Genomic DNA, 21,849 nt, shown 5'->3' with positions numbered 1-21,849 from the left:
CCTTTTCCAATACGCACACACGCACGCACACACGCACGCACACACACACACACACACACACACACACACACACACACACACACACACATCCGCACCTCTTTCCCTCGTCTCACCATGTCTCTGTCATGTGATTAAAAACAAAATCCTATTTTGCATTCTCAGACCCACACATTTACACTGTGACACATTGAGGTGCGTGTTATGAGTGTAACTAGCTCTGTAGCAGTGTCACATAGCCAAGTCCCTGCCTAATCAGGCCACTTACACACACACAAACACACATGTACACACTTTGCAGAGGCCATGTGTTGGGATGGTGATAGAGGGTTGGCAGTTGGCAGACAGACAGCAGACGCTGTTCTTCGACATCAAACGTCTCAGAGCAGAATCTCACTTTCATGCCTACTCTCCCTCTCTCTCTCTCTCTCTCTCCCTGTCTTTCACACACACACACACACACACACACACACACACACACACACACACACACACACACACACACACACACACACACAAACACTTTCCTCTGATCTTGCTGCCAGAACTCAAAGACTTGGAAGAACTAACACACAGACAGAGCAGGCACATACACACACACAACATATACCCAAGCAGTAAAAAGTGAATTCAATTTCGTCAGCCATTGTTTAAACCTACTCTGTGAGACGTACCTACAAGTTTCATGTGTGGCTCGAAAATGATGCAAATTATTGTTCCGCTCTTTAGATTGACTCCAGTCAAGGATCACAATCTTATCTACAGCCACAGACAGACACACAATAATATAAGCACGAACAGACACATGTGCAGTACGCACATGTTGTGTAAATAATACATATGAAACAGGACATTAAGTCAAAGGGCGGACAAACAACACTATGAATATTAAAGGGATGTGAATCAGGCGCTGTAGCCTTCACAGTCTTTAGATCTCAACCCAAGTCAACACTCTCCATTACCATCATCAAATTCCCAAATAAGGGAATATATTTTGTGAGGATGGAGTTCATCCCATAAAGTTCCAGAGACTTGGAGAATCTATGTCAAACACTAAAGCTTTAATGTTGGTTTGTGGAAGCCAACTTTACAAAGGGTGCGTTCACACCCAACCTGTTTAGTGTTCAGTACAGTTCAAACAAACTCTGGTGTGTTTGTCTGTTTGGTTCGGTTGGTATGAAAGCTGCCATTTCGAACTCAAACTAAACAAAGCCAGCAAACTAAACAAGCCAACCAAAATCATCTGAAAAGGTGAGTTTCGGCATGGTAATTGGACTATAATTGGTTCATTTCATTTGTGAAAGCAAAGCAGACCAACCACAGGATTGTGTGTCCCAAAGCTAAACTATTATTAAATGCATTTGCTGATCGTGGGAACTGCAAAGCAATCAAGCTATATAATTATCCCCTTGAAATATTATATATATATATCATATTATTGAAATATTACATATGCCCATCATTATTCATTGCATGAGGTCCAGTTGCAGTTTCGACTAAACATAATCAGTTATGTCTTCATGCTTTCTTTGTAACACCAGAGACGATATAAAAACACACAAAGTGCAGTAAATCTCTACGACTGGAATTCGATTTCCTCACATAGATCCAAATAGTGTTGAAGCAGGATGACAGTTGCCAAAACTGTCCATCAATGAGTTACCTGTCAGTCCATACAACAGGACCAGAGCTACAGTAAATGGCAACAATATATCATTCAGAACTATGAAAGCAACCGAAGACACTTTATGTTCTTTAACGTGTCACCCATTTCTCCAACATAAAGTTCCTCTATGTGACTATTTCAATCAAGATTGACTAGTTTATATATAAGTTGAGTTGGTTAATCAAATTAGACTTTGGTATTGACTCCATTAGAGAGAAAACAGCAGAAAAGAATCGAGAGTGATGTAAACGTCTTGATTAAACATTGGCTTAGCTTCACTGAATAATGTAAAGGGCTCTCTTATTCGTGATGGATGAATGGTAACAGACAGTGATAGAGAGTGGACTCAGACATCAGACAAGATGGAGAGATATCACATTGATATGATTGATAAGATGAAAATGATTAATCGACTCATCTTGACCCAGTGAGAGCTGCAAATTGAGCCACGGATGGTGAGCCCGGTGAAGGTGAAATTGACTTCTTGCGTCTTTAGAAAGTTTAGAGGAGGACTTTATTCTCGTGAAAGAAATCTGAGCCAGAGGAAGTGAGCAAACCTGCGCACAATGCATTTCTGTTTATTGAGTTTTACGGCATCTGTGTCATCACATGGGAGCGAGCTTTAGTCTTGTACACACACACACACACACACACACACACACACACACACACACACACACACGCGCACACACACACACACATGCATCATGTATGCACAACCCACCCACAGATCCACTGTACACACACACTGCCTTCACCTTGACAGTAGGCTGACTTAAGATGCAGTATTGATTCAAAGAGTAGCTGCACTTTGTGTGTGTATATGTGTGTGTGTGGGAGGTTGAGGATTGGCCATATTTATTTAATGCTTGTTTTCATGCTCGTGCGGCTTTTGTAACCGGAAAGTTGATCGGCCCCTCTGCCCTTCAAAGTCATTTGGAATTCATCTACAAGCCTGACCCTGACAGCTGTTTGTTTTTCCTCTCCGGAGAGAGAAGGAGGAATGGAGGGATGGCGAGGGGGGGCATTAATGAGCGATAAAGTGATAAATATTGGAGAGGACAGAAGAAGAATGGAAGTGAGACTTGGGTGGAAACTTGGGCGAAACGGCGGAGGACTGTTTCTATTCCCGCCTTAGTGGTCCCAGTGCTGTTTGGCTTGTTGATCATTTGAGACACACAGGACAATAAGTGGTGCTCTGAACAGCTTCCATTAGTATCCCTCATAGACTACTAGCTTGAATGTGTTGAATCTGTGTAGCAGCATGAATGCAAAGCAGGGCGAGACAGCTGAGATAAAAGGACACAAGGCTCTGTAAGCATTCCCTGCGTGTAAATATAGTTTTTTGATATAAAAAAAAAAGAGTCAAAGTTTACTGTATAAGTGTGTCATCTGGGATCTTCGCAGTAAAAATGTAAATCCTCTACAGCTGAGTGTGGTGAAGAGGAAAACCCAGTGGAATGGAGAGGTTTTGTCTTTTGTCTGCTTTGGGTGTAGGTGTAAGCGGATGAGTAAATGGACACAGAGCAGGAAGGATGGAGGAAGGATGCTGGGAGATGATGTCTGGAAAAGCACCAAAAGGGGAAGAGGGGGAGCAGGGGAGTCATAGGTGAAAGGAGAGCGGGAGGAGGGGACAAGAGGAGACTCGTGATTGGATAAATGGGCTGAGAGGAGCGCTGTCGAGGGAGAGGTGCTATCCTATTTTTACACCTCTCCTTCTGGGAGCCCCTATTCTCTCTATCTATCCATCATAATAACAGAAAACCCCCAAACTCACTTGTTTTCCCTTTTTCCTTCCCCTCTCCCTCTTTTCTCTCTATTCTCATGTACATGCAATTCTTCTTGTCTAGATTTCTTTTTGTTTGGTTTAGAAATTTCAAGGGCATCTAATGTAAATTAATTAATGGATTGTACATTCAGCAAGCCTCTCACATTGAAATTGCTTATTGACTAACAATGACTATTTTAAGCATGCACAATTCACCCAGACAATGAGCGCTACACACGCTCTTGACATTTACATCGCTCCCCTGTCCGAGGCAGATTCCTCCTCTCACAAGTTCTGTGGTCTTCCTTTTGCATTGTCACAAGCAATTAATTTGGCCATAGCTTGTGTGTATTGATCTGTGTGGCATAGGCATTGTAATCTATTCAGTCTGGTAAAGAGGCAGCATTCATGCAGTAAAGAGCCAGCAAACACACACACACACACACACACACACACACACACACACACACACAGACACACACGCATGTTCCAGCTGGAAATCAATCCCTTGTTCCCTGGGAAATATATGCATGCTGTCTCACAGGATCTTAGCTAATTTCTGTTTGTGCATCATTTTCTGTTTTGTCCTCAAAAATAAAGAGAAAATATTGACTATAATATTTGTTTATGGATGGACACAAAAAACTTTTCCTTGAGCCCAGAATTTGAGAATTTATGTGTGTACTCTGGTGTCACACAGCGGGGATACACACAAGCTTTGTATTTGTTTGTGCTGTGCTGTTTACTTACCCATGACAGGTTTGTTGCAGCCCTGCTTGTGTGTATGCTCTTTGTTGGAGTCTGATTAAATTCCCCATAGAGGGATTCATCATCTTTAGCAGGCAGAAAAGAGAAAATTACAAGCCCATCAATCCTTGCGTTTGATCCACCTCTCCCCTTCTCCCTCTGTCTTTTGCCTTCTCTATTCTATGTATCCAGGCTTTTATTAACCCGCTTCTCCTCAGGCCCACCATGTCTGTGATGTTGGGAGGTCATTTGTCTCTATGTTAGAGCTGTCCTGTCCCCTGCTTCTCCCATCCGGCTCCTCCAAACCTCTCGGCTCCTCATCATCATCCAGACATGTGAGTGTCTGAGATTTGGCAGGCTGGTGTCTCTTCTGTTTGTGTTTTTTATTTTCTCTTTTCATTAGGGTCATTTGCATGCATGTATGCCTTATTTGACCGTTTCTGACTACACCCATTTTTTATGGTTATTTTGTGAATATTATTCTGTTTAGCATCTGAAAAATAAGTGGCATGCTGAGCTAGTGTTGTTTTTGGTGGCCTGTTTTAATTTTAGTCTAGTCTTTGTGTCAAGCTGTCATTTTAGTTTTTATTAGTTTTAGTCACGTTCATACTCTTTTTAGTCTAGTCAAGTTTCAGTCGAATAAAAGTCTTAGCATTTTAGTCTTATTTTAGTCAGAATTATCCATGACTATTTTAGTCTAGTTTTAGTCGAAGAAAATGGATGACATTTAGTCTTTTTAGTAATGCAATTCTGTTTAATCCAGTCAATATAGTATAAGTACCTAGTAGTATAGACAAAACCAAAATGTTGGCCAACAAGGGACGCTTAGTACACATGGAGTCAGTCAGGTAGGAACTAAGAACCCACTCACTCTCTCACACAAACAAATACACACACACACACACACACACACACACACACACACACACACACACGGTAGTCACACACGTTTGTCTCAGTCGTTTTCAGCTCCAGTGGCTAACGTCTAAAGCTAACGTTAAAATGAGACACATTAACCACAGCCTCATGAGTTGGCATTAGCTTTCTAAAATAGAAAGTAATGTTGCGTTAATGTCTTGACTTACCTAACTTTCATTATGGAATGGCTTGAGATGTTTCTTAAGGTTTGTGGTGTTTTTGGGCAGTTTTCCCCATCTTTTTCCACAACACATTCCGTTTTACTCTCACTCTCTAACTCACCGCTGCATCTTCTAAATGAAATAATGCTGCGACAGGGCTTGAGGAAGTAACGTCGTCTGCGTCTGCACAGTGCGGCCTGATGCAGCCCCTGAAGTCAGACACAGGGAACAGAAATACTGCAAAATAATAACAATAATAACGCGACTAAACGAGACAAAATAACATTATAACATTTTGTCTCGTCTCGTTTTGGTCAACGAAAATGAAGACATTTTAGCATAGTTTTTATTTTGTAAACCACATTTAATCTCGTTTTTATTTGTCAACAATATTGGACTATACATTTAATTATAGTCATCGTCACATGACCAGCATTTAAATCGCGTCTAGTTTTCGTCACGTGATAAAGGTTCGTTGACGACGATATTTAGTCATAATTTTCGTTGAAGAAAACAACACTATGCTGAGCCCATGAGTAAAGTTTTTACACCAACACCTGAAGGAAACAAGAAGCGTGCCATTTATCAGAAAAGCCAACACTTTGTAACAATAATTAGAGCTGCAAAATGAACCACAACTGCTTGACTGTGGTCAGGAGTTTAAGTCATTTTGTTTTTGAGCTACTCCTAAGTTGTGGCAGCTCAGTGAAAAAAGCAGAATGTATACTCAGTCTAGTTCCCATGAATCTCAACCACACACACTTGTTGGAGTTAATAATCTGTTACCTGATTGGACACAGATGAATTCAATTGGCAGCGATAAGGATGTCATTGTCCCATGCTGTTTACTGGGATTTGGATACCAAATTGTTGCCTGATTTACGCCAAATGTTAAATATCAACCTTTTTGTTTTGTTGAGATTGTCTTTATTTCCTCATTGTTTGGGATCTCACAGGGCTGTATGTAAAATATATACTTACTTACTTACTTACTGCCCATTATGCCTGTTGGCATGTAGGGCAGCAACAAAGGATTCCCACTGTTGTCTGTTTCGGGGCAGTATCCTTATAGAGCCCCAGGTGTGATGTAGGGTCTTCAGCTCTCCCTCCACTGTCCTGCGCCAGGTATTCTTGGTTTGACCTCTTTTACGTTTGCCATCTGGTGTCCAGTGAAGGGCAGTTTGCGTGATGTTTTCTTGCTCTCTACGTATCACATGTCCAATCCATTTCCATCGCCTTCTCATAATGATGGTAGCCATGTTGTCATGTTTACACTGGCTGAGTAGAAGTTGATTGGAGATGGTGTTGGGCCAGAATATTCTCTTTATTTTACGTAGGCTTTTGGTGTGGAAGGTCAACAGTTTGTGGAGCTCGCTTTCAGTTGTTCGCCAGCACCCAGAGCCGTATAGCAGGGTAGACAGGACACAGCTCTGGTACAGTCTCAGCTTGGTGTTGGTGCTGTACTGGGCAGACTTCCAGACGTTGTTTAGTCTCTGTAAGGTGTTTCGGGCCTTGCTGAGTTGGCTTGTGATGTCGTTGCCTGCTCCACCGTCATGGCTGACAATGCTGCCTAGGTAAGTGAAATGGTTGGTCATGGGTAGGTTTATGTCTTCTGTTTTTATTTGTGGGGGGTTTGGGATGTTTAGCATCATCAGCTTTGTCTTCATCTGCTTGATCTTAAGACCTATTTGCTGTGCAAAGTTGTTAAGACGAGTGGTTTTCTCTTGCATATGCTGATGCGTGTGCAAGACCAAAACCACGTCGTCAGCGAAGTCCAGATCTTCCAGTTGAGAGAACAGAGTCCATCTGATGCTCTCGTAGGCCTTTTTGAAGTCCACAAAGTTTATCTGCCTTTGCCACTCTGTCCACTGTTCAATGATGTTGCGTAGTGTGAATATTTGGTCAATACACCCTCTACCTTTCCAGAACCCTGCTTGTTCCTTTCTAAGCTGGTCATCAATTGCACCTGATATTCTCTGTACAATGATTTTGGCAAGGATTTTACTAGGGATAGGAATAAGGGTGATGCCGCGCCAGTTGTTACAATTGCTTAGGGCACCTTTCTTTGGTATCTTCACAATGATGCCTTTTGTCCAGTCATCAGGTTGATATATACAACCTATGTAAATGACCATTAGGCATTGATATTACACCAAATAAGGAAATATTTCCTGTTTTATATGTTATAATGTTTGCTAAAAAGTCATTACCCAGGGAATGGACAAACTCCAATAACAGATTTCATTGAAATGTGTCTGCGATGAGGAGCATAATGAAAATCCATTGTATTTAACTATGTCTCTGAGACCCAAACAGAATTTCTGTCAAAATCATGTTCATAAGCAATATTAATAAAATTAGGAAAAGTAACGAAGTCTCAAGCCGATAAAACAATGTAAAGTACAAACAGAATTAGACAGTCATCCGCATAGAAATCAAAGAAATCTTTACACGGTATTTGCCATGATGTATTCCTTTTAAACCAGACAATATCTTGGTAGTTTGACAATTTTTTCTTAAGCCATCCTCAACATTTACTGTTTTTATCCTCGTTAAGTCAGAACAGTCATATTCAATTAAGTGTTTGTTTTTCAATATAAGATCAAATATATTTCAAGATTTATTTTTTTATGTGTATTTATAGCTTTGGTAATCAAAACGCTTTTGGGTCAATAAACCTGTCAGTAAATAGATTGGTTCTTTTGTGTGTGAACGTGTCTGTGTGCGCCACACTGACCTACTTTTGATTTTGTCAAAAAAGGACATTTGCGTAATCTTGGACATGTAAAGGTCAAGATGTGAGGTCCCCCACTGAGGAGAACGCTGTGGAACCAGGACGGCTCTCCACACTTACACACTGCGAGGCCATCACCGTCTCTCACTTGTCTTGTATTTCATCAAATCCCTTCTTTTGGCATCTCATGAAACACAACCCATCTGTGTGTGTCTGGGTTGTGCGCTCAAGTCAGACAGTCAAATGAGTGTGGAGATGAAGGCAATTTGATGTACTAGTTGTGTCTGTGATGCAGGTTTCAAATAGTTTATTTGAATTTGTGAGCTCCACAGAAATTAGAGAGAGCACTCAACTTTCCCACATCCCCAAAAACATCCAGCCTCAATCCTCCTTTTTGCTTTTTAAATCAGGTTTCACAAACCCCCTCCACTGCTTGGAACATGTAGCAATATGAAGCATGCTCGCAACATGCTGTATATCGGCACATATCCTATCTTTTTAAACACCAGTATTGTTTTTGCTGTACTGTGCAACGGATTTCTCTCTCTAGTAGTAGTTGTCAGCTGCAGTATAATGTATGTGTGCCAAGCTTTGTTTTCCATTGTAGTTAAATTCAACAGTGTGAAAAGCCTCTAAAGTCACTTTTGGGAAGAAAAACATCTGCTAAATGGTCACATTTTGCTCTCAGAACCATAGCTGAACCAGGCTTTACCTGGTGTGTGTGCCTCAGCGTGTGCTTGTGTGCCTGTGTGTGTGTGTGTGTGTGTGTGTGTGTGTGTGTGTGTGTGTGTGTGTTTGGCAGTGCAGAAACCCTGGCTAACCCCCTCTGTGCTTCCCAATGTCCTGTCTCTGAAGAGCTATGACCATTAAGCAGCTGTTCACTTCTAAAGCCACAGAAAAAAAACGAGAGAGCTGTGAGAATGCAAATCTCGCAGTCGGTATGCGCCAAAACCTCTCCGTAGGGCCACACTGTTAGGTCAGTGAGACACAGAAGCACATACAGTACAGTGTGCGCTGGCACATGCACCTGCGCACTCACAGTTGCATGTATACACACACATGCAGAGCTAGGTTAGACTCCCTATTATGTAGTGCAAGGATTCTCAAATGATCTCGCTGTAACTACATTTCTCTTGGAATTTGAAAGCAGAGATGTTAGAGTCCAATAAGTCTGATTAAACATACTCCAGGTACAGACGACTACTGTAACTACCTGTCTAAAAGCAACACTTTCCTATTTGTTTTACAGTTTGATATAGTGCCTCTCTTTTACACTGTAATTGTTTGGTACACAGTCTATTAGGATGTGAGCATTATTACAAAGAAGTGTAGCGTGATGTGGTGCACCAAAACAAGGACATTGTTCTAAGGGCACTTCAAATTTGTTCATAAAGCAGCTCCTTTGTGTAGCTGTCCATGGTGCTGAAACCAGTCTTGATGATGAAGGGAGGACAGAGAGTCCAGGGGGGGAGACACACGCCTATGTTTTTTATGTCACAAACCGCATGCAAAGCACACTCTCTGTTGATCTCCACGGTCATTCCTTGCCCTAAATAAAATAAATGTGTGACTTTCTTTGCATTTGCGCGCATGGATGTTGGCTCCCTGGTGTACAGGTGTGTGTGTGTGTGTGTGTGTGTGTGTGTGTGTGTGTGTGTGTGTGTGTGTGCGCGCTGCGTACTCCTTGTGCTCCCACCCTAATAAGAGCTTAACCTTTTTAATCACATTAGCGTGCTGAGGGTGGCTCTGGCGACACTCAAACATGCTTACGTAGACACACAGACACACACTCAGACATGCGCACACAGGCAGAGGCATGTCAATCTGTCATTAGTTAATAGCTCATTAGCACAAGGTGATTAATTACTCTGGCAGGGTGTGGGCATGACAAGGATGGGGGGGGGGGGCATGGAGACAACAAGGCTTTTCGCTGAGGGAGAACAGGAAGGGGTTTGGGAGGGGGAGTGGTGTAAAAAATGGTAAGCACTACTTCTCTCGCTTGTCGAAGAGCAGTTTCACCACTATCGATTCTGTATTCTGAAGGCTACTGCAAGGGCCACTCATGCATGTGTGTGCGCATTTGGTGCACGTGTGTGTGCACATGTACTGCACGCCTCCTCCTGGAGGTGTTTTGCTGGGCTGTGTTTTTTCCTGTGTCTCACAGGGATCAGCTGTAAATGTTAACTAGTCTTTTCTTAAGCTTTCAGTCTCATGACAAATGACCATGTTCAACCCATGGGGGCACCTTATAGCACACCTTCTCTCTCCATCTATCCAACTCCCTTGCTCTCTTTCTCTCTCTCGCTCTCTCTCGCTCTCTTTCTCTTTCTCCCTCCTCTTCACCTGCTCTCCCTTGGTGGTTTACTTGAGGAGGCAGGTAGAAGGAGGAGAAACAAAGAGAAGGTAGGTGGATGGGAACAGGCAAGGGTAAGAGGGAGGGAAATGAACAAAAACTGTCACTGAGGGTAGAAAGGAAATGTGCGGCGAAGAGAGACCAAACAATTTAAGAAATATAAAATAACATGCTGGGACTCTATAAATCGACAGCTTGCAATTCAAACTGCCTAGTTTGAGATTTAGAAACCCAACATTAACATAGGAGTGTTTGAGTAAGATGAGGAAAAAGAGGGAGAGATTGAGTAAATCTACATAATAAGGCCTAATAAGCAGAGGTTTGCCTTTATCTCATACTGTTACACAACCCTCGTTCACCAGAGTCTGTATGAGCTTTCCATATGCTCTCTTCCTTGTTCCTTTACCACATGCTTCTTCTCTTTACATCTTTTCTATCCTGCCTCACAACCTCCATACTGAAGCATAACAGGCTGAGTGGACTCTCTAGTTTATCACGCTGAGTGGAAGCTTTTGTGTATCCCACATATACACGTAATATATATATGGTTATACAGATGTGCCAGGTATAATAATGCTGAATGGCATTGATAAATAACCTGCATGAGAAAATGTATCACATTACATTCACGTGCATGTGTGTGTGTGTGTGTGTGTGTGTGTGTGTGTGTGTGTGTGGTGTACATGTATACATGCGCCGGGGCTCATGTGTGTACGTGTGCATGATGGAGCATTAGAAGGTGTTGTCAAGAAAGCAATTTGTTTCTGTCTCAGATGGTTTTTTTTATCATGACAAATCGACGTGAACCTCATCTAAAAATCCAGCGTCTCCTCCTGCGCTCCCGCTGATTCTACCTGCGCCACACTCTCAACTTTAATATGATGAAGTCATAGTCACAAAGCACCCGCCTCCCCCCTCTGAACCCCCCCTCAACACCTCCTCCCCTGCCGTAAATCAAGCCTCAACACCTGTATTTGCAAGTTTGTGTACCGAGGGAGCATCCCTTTCCGTATGTGTGTGAGTGTATGTGTGTGTGTGTGTGTGTGTGTGTGTGTGTACCGCTTCTTGATCTGCTGCGTCCATACAGTATGTGTGAGCAATATGCCTATACGCTCTGGCACATACCAAACGAGTGTGTGTGTGTGTGTGTGTGTGTGTGTGTGTGTGTGTGTGTGTGTGCGCACGCCAGGGTGCTGCGGCGCATTGTGTGCATCTCTGACTCGTTGAGGATGATAGATGGCGTCTGAGAATGTCACATGAAGAGGTAGAAAATGATGCTGACAGCGGTCCTCTGGAGTGGTTGCTCAGGGGTTGGCCTTTACCGCTCATCTCCTCCTCCCTCTTTACTACGGTGTACACACCACACTACCCACACCTGCTTTGTGTCAGCTATAGGCTTTTTTTTCTCTCAGCGGTTGTGCTGCGGTTCAACGCACGTGTGTGTGTGTGTGTGTGTGTGTGTGTGTGTGTGTGTGTGTGTGTGTGTGTGTGTGTGTGTGTGTGTGTGTGTGTGTGTGTGCATTGTTCTTTGTTACTGTTAGATCACTGTCTGCTTTTATTTCTTTGTGATTGTTCTTCTAGTAACCTTCACTATTCACACTTGCTCACACAGAAAAAACACACACATTAACTGGCTTAAATATCCTTGTTCTTAGTAATATTGAATTATCTCTAAATGTTCACTAAATGATGAACAGCTTTAGTGATGCAAGGCTGTCTCAATGCATAATGTATAACCGGATGCGTCAATTTCAGACTGACTGTTGATCAATGTGTTTGGTAATGTAGGATTATGCTAATAATACATTATGTTGTAGAGCATTGGTTGATAAGTGACAAGATGTCTGCCCTCTACTGGGCGCTGAGAGGACCTTCACTCACCTGGTAACCTGACACCTGAGCCAGTGGCTGGAGTCTGTGAGGGGACAGAGAGAGGAAGAAACACACCTTCATGTTGTAGTAGCTAGTTTGATAGCTCCAGTTTTAGGGCTGCTCGATTATGGAACAAAAAACACCTAGAACTGTGAAATGTCCCTTAATACTTTTCCCATTTGAACATTTTTTCCTCTTCAGAACACAAGACAAAATCAGAGTGTACTTGTAAAACGTAATGTGCAAAATAATTGTTTTTCGATTATTCTTTTTTCCGTGATTTCTAGAAGCCATAATCGCGATTAAAATTTTGATTGATTGCACAGCCCTATCCAGTTTATCCATGTCTTTATGTCAGAGGACAAAATCATTTCCCCTTCATATGTGATGTTGACGTTTGGTTTCAGGGGTTTCAGAGTCTGCTTTCGTGGCTGCCATCCTCCTGCATTGTTTTCACGATGTCGCGATCGCGCCAATTCACGCAAATTCAACCAATCACCGTGAATGTGGTGCGACTCGCAATTTTGACCAATCACCGCAACTTTTCCGCAATAACCTGAAGTTTCCCGCGACTTCAACCAACCCCAGCAGTCCCACGTGCACTCTGAGAGCCAATGACCAAGCGGGAGTGAGAACGGGTTGATCATCATCACACACACACACACACACACACACACACACACACACACACACACACACACACACAGTGGATGCAGGAAAAACCGGAGATGAGACAACACAATGACCTAAATTAAGGACAGCTGCACTCGTTATTGTAAGTTAATGAGAAGTTAAAGTCCAATAAGTACTTTATCAAACCGTATGAATGTGTACCAGGCCAGGTTAGGAAATGAACCAACAATGTAAAGATCAACAAGCCACTGACAGACATGTTCAAATTTGATTCATTCAATAAATTATTATTTTTTTGTCTTAAATCCACCAGCCATTTTCATATTCTACCAACATTTGCAGCATCCTGAGCCTTTTTGGTTCCTAGGAAATCTCAGCCCAGAGTAGTTTTATTCTCCCCAAAATAAGTTTCCTTTTTATTTTTAAAGAAGTATACAAAAAAAATCACAACTTTTTTGCAACTTTCACTGTCTCCCACAACTTCATTGCAACAAACATACAAAAGACATCGCAACTTTTATCGCAATTTTTTTACAAATCTCCCGCATAATCAGGCATTTTGGGCCGCAACAATCTAAAAAAAAAGGCTGCGAAATCCTGGAGGGACTGGACATTGTTCTTTTCCTGTTTGGGGACATTATGTGAATGTGAGCGCGTCCATGTGAGATCTGACATATTACTGGCTTCATCGCCGCAGTGTCCTCTGCCCTTCCTCCCTCCCTCCTTCCCCCTCCGCATCTCTGCATCTTCCCTCTCCTTCCACCTTGCCTCATCCCTTCCTCTCCTCTCGCCACCCGCTTCCTCCTGTTTCCTATATCTCATTTACACCTTTCTCCTTCTCCCTTTCCCCTTTTGCCTTTGTTGTGCATGCTTTGTCACATTCCCATGATTCTGTCACTCTTTCACTCTCTGGTGCTCGTGGGCTCTGTTGCGCTGCTCCCGCCCTTGTTGCAACCTCCATCTCCTCCTTCTCCTTCTGTCTACCACTACGCTCTCCTTCTTTCACTGTCTCCCCCCTACCCTCTTTTCTCTCTCCCTTTGGCTCATTCGTTAGCTCCCGCCGTCATCCTTCCTCCCCCTCCATCTCGGTGGTGCGGCGCTGCTGGGAGGGAGCAAGAGAGGGAGAGGGAGAGAGAGAGAGAGAGAGAGAGAGAGAGAGAGAGAGAGAGAGAGAGAGAGAGAGAGAGAGAGAGCGAGCTTGTGTGTTGAGTCTGCTCTCAGTCTCAGCTGAGGGCAGATGGAGGATGGAGCCGCAGCCACATCTCTCCTTCTCTTCTGCTCTGCCTGCCACAGGCTGAAAGGCACTCTCTTTTTCGCTCTCAGTGTCTCCACATCCATCTGTTCCCCTATGCCCGACCTGGCGTTGATCTGTGCCGGATTGCGCAAAAAAAAGGACTGAGGACTAGAAACAGGAGGGAGACAAAAAGACCTGCAGTCTCAAGGAAAAAAGGGGGGAAAGCAGTGCAGGGCATTGCGCTCATCTTTTTTCCATTCCGCTGTTTTGGTGTGTGGCGTTTGTCTCTGCAGTTCAACAGCCACACGTGTGCAAGGGTGTCGATCCACACTGCGTGAGTGTGTGTGTCTCTCGGGCTCCTGCTCTATCTCTCTTTCCCTCTCCTCCTGCTCCGGCACTCAGCTAGCGGATTGTGCTTCAGAGACCTCACTGCAAACAGACGGGAGAGGGGAGAAGAAAGGGCAAGAAGAGTGAAGAAAAAGAACAACAGCGAGGGAGAGGCGACAGGCAGCAAGGACTTTGGCGAAAGGGAGAGGAAACAGGTCGCAAAAGATTGAGAATCAAGAAAAGAGGACTCTTAAGGGAGCAGACAGGAGTGGAGAGTGGAGGAGAGAAGATAAGGGAAGAGGGTTAATCAGAAACAGAGACAAGTACGGAGCGATGCATCACTCAGGCAACACAGGAAGAACCAAGACCCTCTCTCATGAGACAGGTAAGACCCTGGGATACTTCTTTGTCACTAGTGAGATGGCATTGTGCTATATTTTCTCCAGACAACAGTGTGAGGACAATAGAACATTGCCGTAACTTGACTATAGCCAATCCCCTTGGTTTTTCCTGCATGGATGGATACACACACACACACACACACACACACACACACACACACACACACACACACACACGCTCAAACAGAAAATTTATAATTTCTTAGATTGTACAACCCTATATATTTTTGTATTCTAATATGTAGGTTATGCAGGTTATATATGCATATGATGGTGGTGGTGGTGTGTGTGTGTGTGTGTGTGTGTGTGTGTGTGTGTGTGTGTGTGTGTGTGTGTACATGGTGGAGCCGGTGGTGGTGATCAAACGGCATACATCTAAATAGAACTCCGCTTTGATGTGCGCTTCAAGTTATGATTGGCATTCGTGAATGCCAGTACGTGCAGTTTGATTGCGATTCCGTGTGTACGTGTACCCGCGTGTGTGTGTTTAGGTCATTGATTTGAAGTTGGTGCATCATAAGTGCGCCCTTTTGTGTCGGCCCCCCAGCTTTTCGGTGACCACGTTTTAGTTGATGGTAATTACAGTGATTGACATGTAGTTGATGGCAAGAAATGGACAGGAAGTGGAATGCCCCTGTTCCACTTTAATCCATAATTAATTCATGTGTGGTCCTCAATATTAACAAGGTTATTTTTTAGGTATTTGCCTTTCTAATTCAATGCTTATTTATTGATTGAATATTTAGATGTGATTTAATTTACAAATCAAAATGGTGTGGTGTGTGTGAACGTGCAGGTTATTTGAGAACAGCAGGGGTTGCATTGTGTGTGATTGTCTGACAGAAGAGTTTGACCTTAACGGTAAGGTAAACTGTGGCTGCTGCATCGGTGTTGATGTGTGTATTTGTGTTTGTGTTTGTGTGTGCGTCATATAATAGTTGTTTGATTGCTTTGTGGGTGTGACGGGATTGCTAGCACTCGTCAAGCTAATCAAACAGTTCCCACACACAATCACAACACAGCACACACCCCTCTCAGAAGCTCTGACACATCTGCCTCCTATCTGAAGAAACATTTTGAATTTAGACACCCATGAACAAACACACACACACACACACACACACATCTGTTACACGGATCCAGCCCAGCGGTGGATAAATGTGCCTTTCTGATTGCTGCCACAGACAGGACGTGATTGGCATGGCAGACCAGGGAATTAGCCATGGTTTCCATGGTGACTAATTAGGAGGGTCTTGACTGGTGGGTTTATGAAGACAGATGACAGATTGGTGGTTCACTTCCTACTTTACAGAGCGGGTGGTCCCATTGGCTATCGCGACCCCCTGCCATGTGAGACAGACAGACCCTCTGCAGGCCACCTCACACACGTGTTCAGCTGTCACCAAACTTGCAAATATGAAATGAAATTAAGTGTTATCCTGAGCCAGCAGACCCTTTTTGAATTTTAGGATCCATTTTCTTGATGTGCTCTGAAACATTGGTGTGTGTGTTTTCGGGAATGTGCACGTCTCACCAAACACACACACACACACACACACATTTACTATGACTTGTACTTAGGTGAAAGAGACTGATAGATTAACGAAAGTTTAGTATTTCCGCATTGTAGTAGTCAGTGCTTCACACAGTAATCTGCTGTCGGCCATAAACACCCCAGACGTATGCATATTTAGAGATCATTCAGAAGACAGCCCTTTTATGTGACAATAATCAAGTCAGACGTGCGCACACACTCACGCTGATTATGTAGCTATAGGGCATGTGAGAGAAATAGGTGTGATTGGGTCCATCTGTGGCAGAGGAAGAGAGAGAGGGAGAGGGAAAAAGACACAGAGAGCTCCGTCTGTGGACACCTGCCCTTCCTCCAGGCTACCATCCCTTTTCTCTGAACTGCCAACAAGATCTGTGGTTGCACCGGTGCACGTGTGTCTGTGTGTTTTCACAAATCTGGGGATGGTCTGTGCGTTTTTTTTGGAAACGTCTGAATCTTTTTTGCAAAGAATTCCACAGTGACTCTGAGCTGATTTAAAGCCCCATTTGGTTTAAACATTAGGCTGAGATCCATCAGTAATGGGATTTGTATCTTTAGTTATTGCCCTATTCCACTGCAAGCATTTTGACTAGCCATAGCAGGAAAAGCACAGGTGTAATTAATAACATTAACGATGGCTACATTCCAGGTTGTGGACTTTGCTATAATGCATGGTGGTTTACTGAGATATTGTTAATGTTATAAGCTCTACCTGTGCTTTTCGCTGCTATGACTAATTAACATATTATATTTATATTGTATGTGCTGTGGCTCTATAAGCATAATGTTCAAGGGTGCAAAAATAAGATTTTTTTTTTCTATTCTGTTTTTTTCTTCTACAACCAATAAAATATTACTACTACAACTGCGTCCAAGTGGTACTCACTGTACCACAAATAATGGATGCTCCAGTACAAATACAATCCAGCCTACAATGCCATGTTGGACACCTTAAAAGCACACTGCCAGAAAGAATTGGTGATAACAGGCAGAAGATAGTTAGCCCTCCCTTGCTTTTCATTCAGCTATCCATCCTCTCTCTCTCTCTCTCTTTCTCTCTCTCTCTCTCTCTCTCTCTCTCTCTCTCTCTCTCTCTCTCTCTCTCTCTGTCTCTCTCTCTCTCTCTCTCTCTCTCTCTCTCTCTCTCTCTCTCTCTCTCTACATCAGTCACCAGCTCCACCTCATGGCTTCTGGAGGTACTGAGGCACACACTCGCATTGACATACACAGTGACACATGCTGACAGACACACACACACACACACACACACACACACACACACACACACACACACACACACTTTGATTAAAATGGCTTGAGCGCGATTCCATTTCACCACGACGAGCAAAGTAGTTAAAAAGCCACTGAGTTAATGGCTGTGATTTTTTTTGGTTAGACACTATTTATTTGACTATTATATTATTCCCCATGCAAGGAAGCGAGGGAAAGTGGAGGAGAGGACACTGGAGGAGAGGTGATTGGAAAAGGCACACAGAGTGGGAGAGAGAAAACATAGAAAAGCGATTGAAGAAGACACGCATGTCACGGCTAAACAAATAAGCATGTGTGGGAACAGATGGTAATAAAGTTCTCTGTTACAAGATTAGTGGCTTGTGCGTACACACACACACACACACAAACACACACACACACACACACACACGCACAGACCCACACATGAACAGCTTGATTAGTAGGAGTATTGGGCCGTGAGTCATTAAGACTTTGCCTCAGTGAAGCTGACTCGAAAGTGAGCAATGACAGTCATCTACAAAGGCCGGTCACTAGTAGTCATCTCTCTTTCTCCCTTCCCTCTCTTTACTCCGTCCATCTGTCTCTGTCTGCTTCGCTCCCTCTCCCTTTTTGTTTCCACCTATTTTGGCCTCTTTACTGACTCCTCCATTCTCTGCACCCGCGGCTTTTCTCCTTCTTTCTTCGCATCACTTTCTCCATTCCTCTGTGTGTCTTTCCCCTCCTGCTTTAGGAAAATGAGTTTTTTGCTGCTTTCAGTTTTCCATCGAGTGTTGTTTAAGCCAAAATGTGTGTGCATATACGGGTGTGTGTGTGTGTGTGTGTGTGTGTGTATGTCGATGTGTGAGGGCGATATGTCCTCAATCACAGTGAAAGCATTTGTTTCCCTCTGCCAGTGGAGATTATGTATTTCACTCCTTTTACTCGCATTGGGGTTTTTTTTCTCTCCCTCCATCACCTGTTCTGTCCTCCCCACTCAAGGTCAGTTGGAAGATTGCTTTCAGCCCCCTGTGTCCTCCCCGACGCACCATGCTTTATTGTGTGTATGGGGCCGTCAGGGCCTGTGAGTTTGTGTATAATGCATGCGGTTTGATGGCTTTGTGTGCATGTTTGAAATTATAGGAGAGGAGGTTGTGTGTTGGTATTGTTCAATCGGTTCTCGTCTCTCATCAGGTGAGCGTTTGTGTGGGGTTGTGTTTGTGTGTCACGCTGATGGAAATCATTCAGCCGACGGTCAATCTCAGTTTTTGAGTCAGTTTTGAAGAAAAGGAAATGGTAAAGGAAAGGAAATCGTTAAGATTAACACGGCTGATAAAACGTTAGGATCTTAGACTGTTTTTTATTGAACCGACTTTAACAGTAACATTTTTCAAAAAGGTTTCCTTGCACATTTTATGGATGTATTTTCCTATGTAAATAATTAATGTATTTATTGATTTCTAGAGTGTGTGTGTGTGTGTGTGTGTGTGTGTGTGTGTGTGTGTGTGTGTGTGTGTGTGTGTGTGTGTGTGTGTGTGTGTCTTTTATTGTGTGTGGCTGGTTTTTCAATTGACGGTTGGAGGTATTAATTTTCACAGTGGTGATTTTGAGTAAAGGGCTGGCAAGCTAACCGGTGTTCTCAGCATGCTTTTGAGCATGTGTGTGTGTGTGTGTGTGTGTGTGTGTGTGTGTGTCTGATCAGTGAGCTGGCTGGTTTTATGCTTCACTACCCAGGCTGCTCATCCATGTGTACCATCTGCATGTGGCACTGCCATGTGTGTCACCTATACCCCAACACATCCCACTCCTCTCATATCTCTAACCATCCACACCTGACGCTGTCTACTCATTGTCCTCTTATCACCAGATTTTTTCTGCTTTCATTTTAAAAGCTAATTTATAAAAAGAAAAAAGAAAACAAAAGCTGACATCACAGTTAATTTAAATCCTTTCACTTACTTTATGCTGCATATTAATAAAGAAGACAAATATTTTTACATAGTTATTTATCATCTTCTTTCACCTTTTAATTTTCCTCTAAGCAAGAAAGCATTGTATCCTCAATCAAAGCAACTGTGTAGGATGCAGTGTTATCCCATTTGTTAGCTATGCAACGCTAACACTCAAAGTGATCGATCCGTGCCAGAGCTAACTATGTGACAGATGAAAGTGTCACAATTACAGTCATGCTGAAGTGACAAATTGATCCCAGCATTTCTGCTGGAAAGGGTTTTTTGTCTTACAGGCGCCATTGTTCATCTCCACAGCCTCATTATACCTTCTGGGATAGTAGCAACAGCGGTGATTCAGTGACTCATCACATCGTTGTTTGTAAACTCGAAACCCGACTAACCATTCTCCATTCCATTCTTCATCTTATCTAATGTTTCTCTGCTATCTCTCCCTCTCTGCTGCTGCTACCTCCCATCCATGTTTCCTTCTCGCCACCTCCCTTCGTCTTTAATATCCTTCTCCCCAAAGCACTGACTCAAGCTTCCTGAACTCTTCACCCCTTCTTTTGTTTTCTGCACTGCATCTTTTCCTCCCTTTTTCCTCAGGTCTGTGTTATTAACATAAAAAAGGAGGAGAAAGTACCTTTCGTCCAGCCCAGACTGTGAGTCACACCGCCCCGCCGGCTACTGGCTGCCTCCTTGGCTGTCACGCCGCAACAGATGTAAAACCAATTTTAAGGGACGGTGTGAGGACAATTGGCTCACGCGTTAGAAATCTGGCAGTTTCAAAGAGTGGTGCTTCTGCTGAAGACAGTCAGGTAGTTTGCTGTGCTGCGTCTGAAGCAAAAGTAGGTCAAATATAGCATTATTTCACGAGCACAGAAAGGGAGGTGTTTTTACTTAGCATTAGTGGAAAAAAGACTACTCTTGTACGTGGAGGAGCTGCTCTCATGTAATTCCGTCATCTCTGTCTTTATTGTGTCAGGGGCAGGGCATACCTTATAGTAATTCCCAACCAGGGGTACTTGTACTTGCAATTGCCAGGGAATATGTGAAAAGAAACAAAAAGAAAAAAGATATATAAAAAGAAATATCCACGGTATTGAGTATTAATGTAACACATTAGCTTGTTGTTGTCTGGTTAGTTAGCTAGCATGCAGAGAGGGCTAAACAGTTAAAAGTAATGAAAAAACTTGTTTAAGTGTTACCTAAAAGTAATTAATAAATGTTGAAATAGCTCAAAGTAATGTATACACAGTTTAAATAGTTAACTAAACGTAATGGGTGAATGGTTTTAAAAGATATATGTATCAGATAAACGGTTGAAAATAGTTTGCTTGAAGTATACAGTTGGAATATTTAGCTAATGTGGTAAATGGATTTGGATAAATGGTTAAAATAATCATCTTCTGCTAATCCAAATGGTAGTAGTACAAATCACCAAACCAACCTAAACATTGATGGTGTATAAAAACATTGTTTTCCATAATGAATATGCTAAACAACATCCAGTTTAAAACAAAACAAGTTGAGAACCACCTTGTAGTATAATTCATTCCCTGCTGTCACATTCATTTTTAAGAAAGAGTTTATCGATTACATGTGTCCTTTAAATCATAGCAAGGACGTCAAGCCTGTCTTCATTGAGACAGTAATTCATTTAGTTTTATTACTTTCAAATTACTTTGATGAACCCAGTGGAATGACCATAAAAATTTGCCATCCATCAATTTTGTGAGGTTTGTGACACATTCAAACTAAAACATTTTTTTTTCTTCATTTTTTCCTCAATTAACTCGATGTAATGTGCTCACTTCCACAAGGATATTATTAAACGGAGAAACATCACAGCTTCCTCTTTTCCCCATTCAGTCACAGGCCTATTTACACCTCATAAGGGCTTTTTACTCAGTAGATACTACAGTACAGTATTTTAAATGTGAACGCTAGACTCTGACTCTAAAAGGAATTGTAAAGGTCACTGTAGTTGTGAGACATGAATAAGTCATACAGCTATGTATCTCAATATATGAGCCATAGTTACATAACCTTTTTCCTTTACATTACCAGCTTTAATCTCTCTCACATCCTAATTTACAGGTTTAAATACATAAACACACACAAACACACACACACACACACCAGCAGCAGCCGTACTAAACAGAAGGTGTGTTTTGAGGCACTGTGACCCTGCCTTAGGGATGATGACAAAGTGAAACTCAGTCTTTGTGTGTGTGTGTGTGTGTGTGTGTGTGTGTGTGTGTGTGTGTGTGTGTGTGTGTGTGTGTGTGTGTGTGTGTGTGT

At 42.7% G+C, this 21,849-nt stretch overlaps 1 protein-coding gene across 2 annotated transcripts in view; it reads left to right on the top strand.

The window, feature by feature from the left end:
- tenm2a (teneurin transmembrane protein 2a) overlaps positions 1-21,849 on the top strand; it is a 179,992-nt gene that overhangs the window by 52,805 nt on the left and 105,338 nt on the right. The window contains exon 7 of one of the 2 annotated variants that reach the window (XM_078261257.1): positions 856-882. The exons of the other annotated variant lie outside the window; for it this stretch is intronic. Within the exon in view, the coding sequence (XP_078117383.1) occupies positions 856-882 (27 nt within the window). The remainder of the gene's footprint in view (positions 1-855; positions 883-21,849) is intronic. 2 annotated transcript variants of the gene reach the window in all.

Source organism: Sander vitreus, chromosome 10 (assembly GCF_031162955.1).
Source record: "Sander vitreus isolate 19-12246 chromosome 10, sanVit1, whole genome shotgun sequence".
NCBI lineage: Eukaryota > Metazoa > Chordata > Actinopteri > Perciformes > Percidae > Sander > Sander vitreus.
Note: the sequence above shows the minus strand (reverse complement) of the source record. Positions and strands in the feature narration are given on the sequence as shown.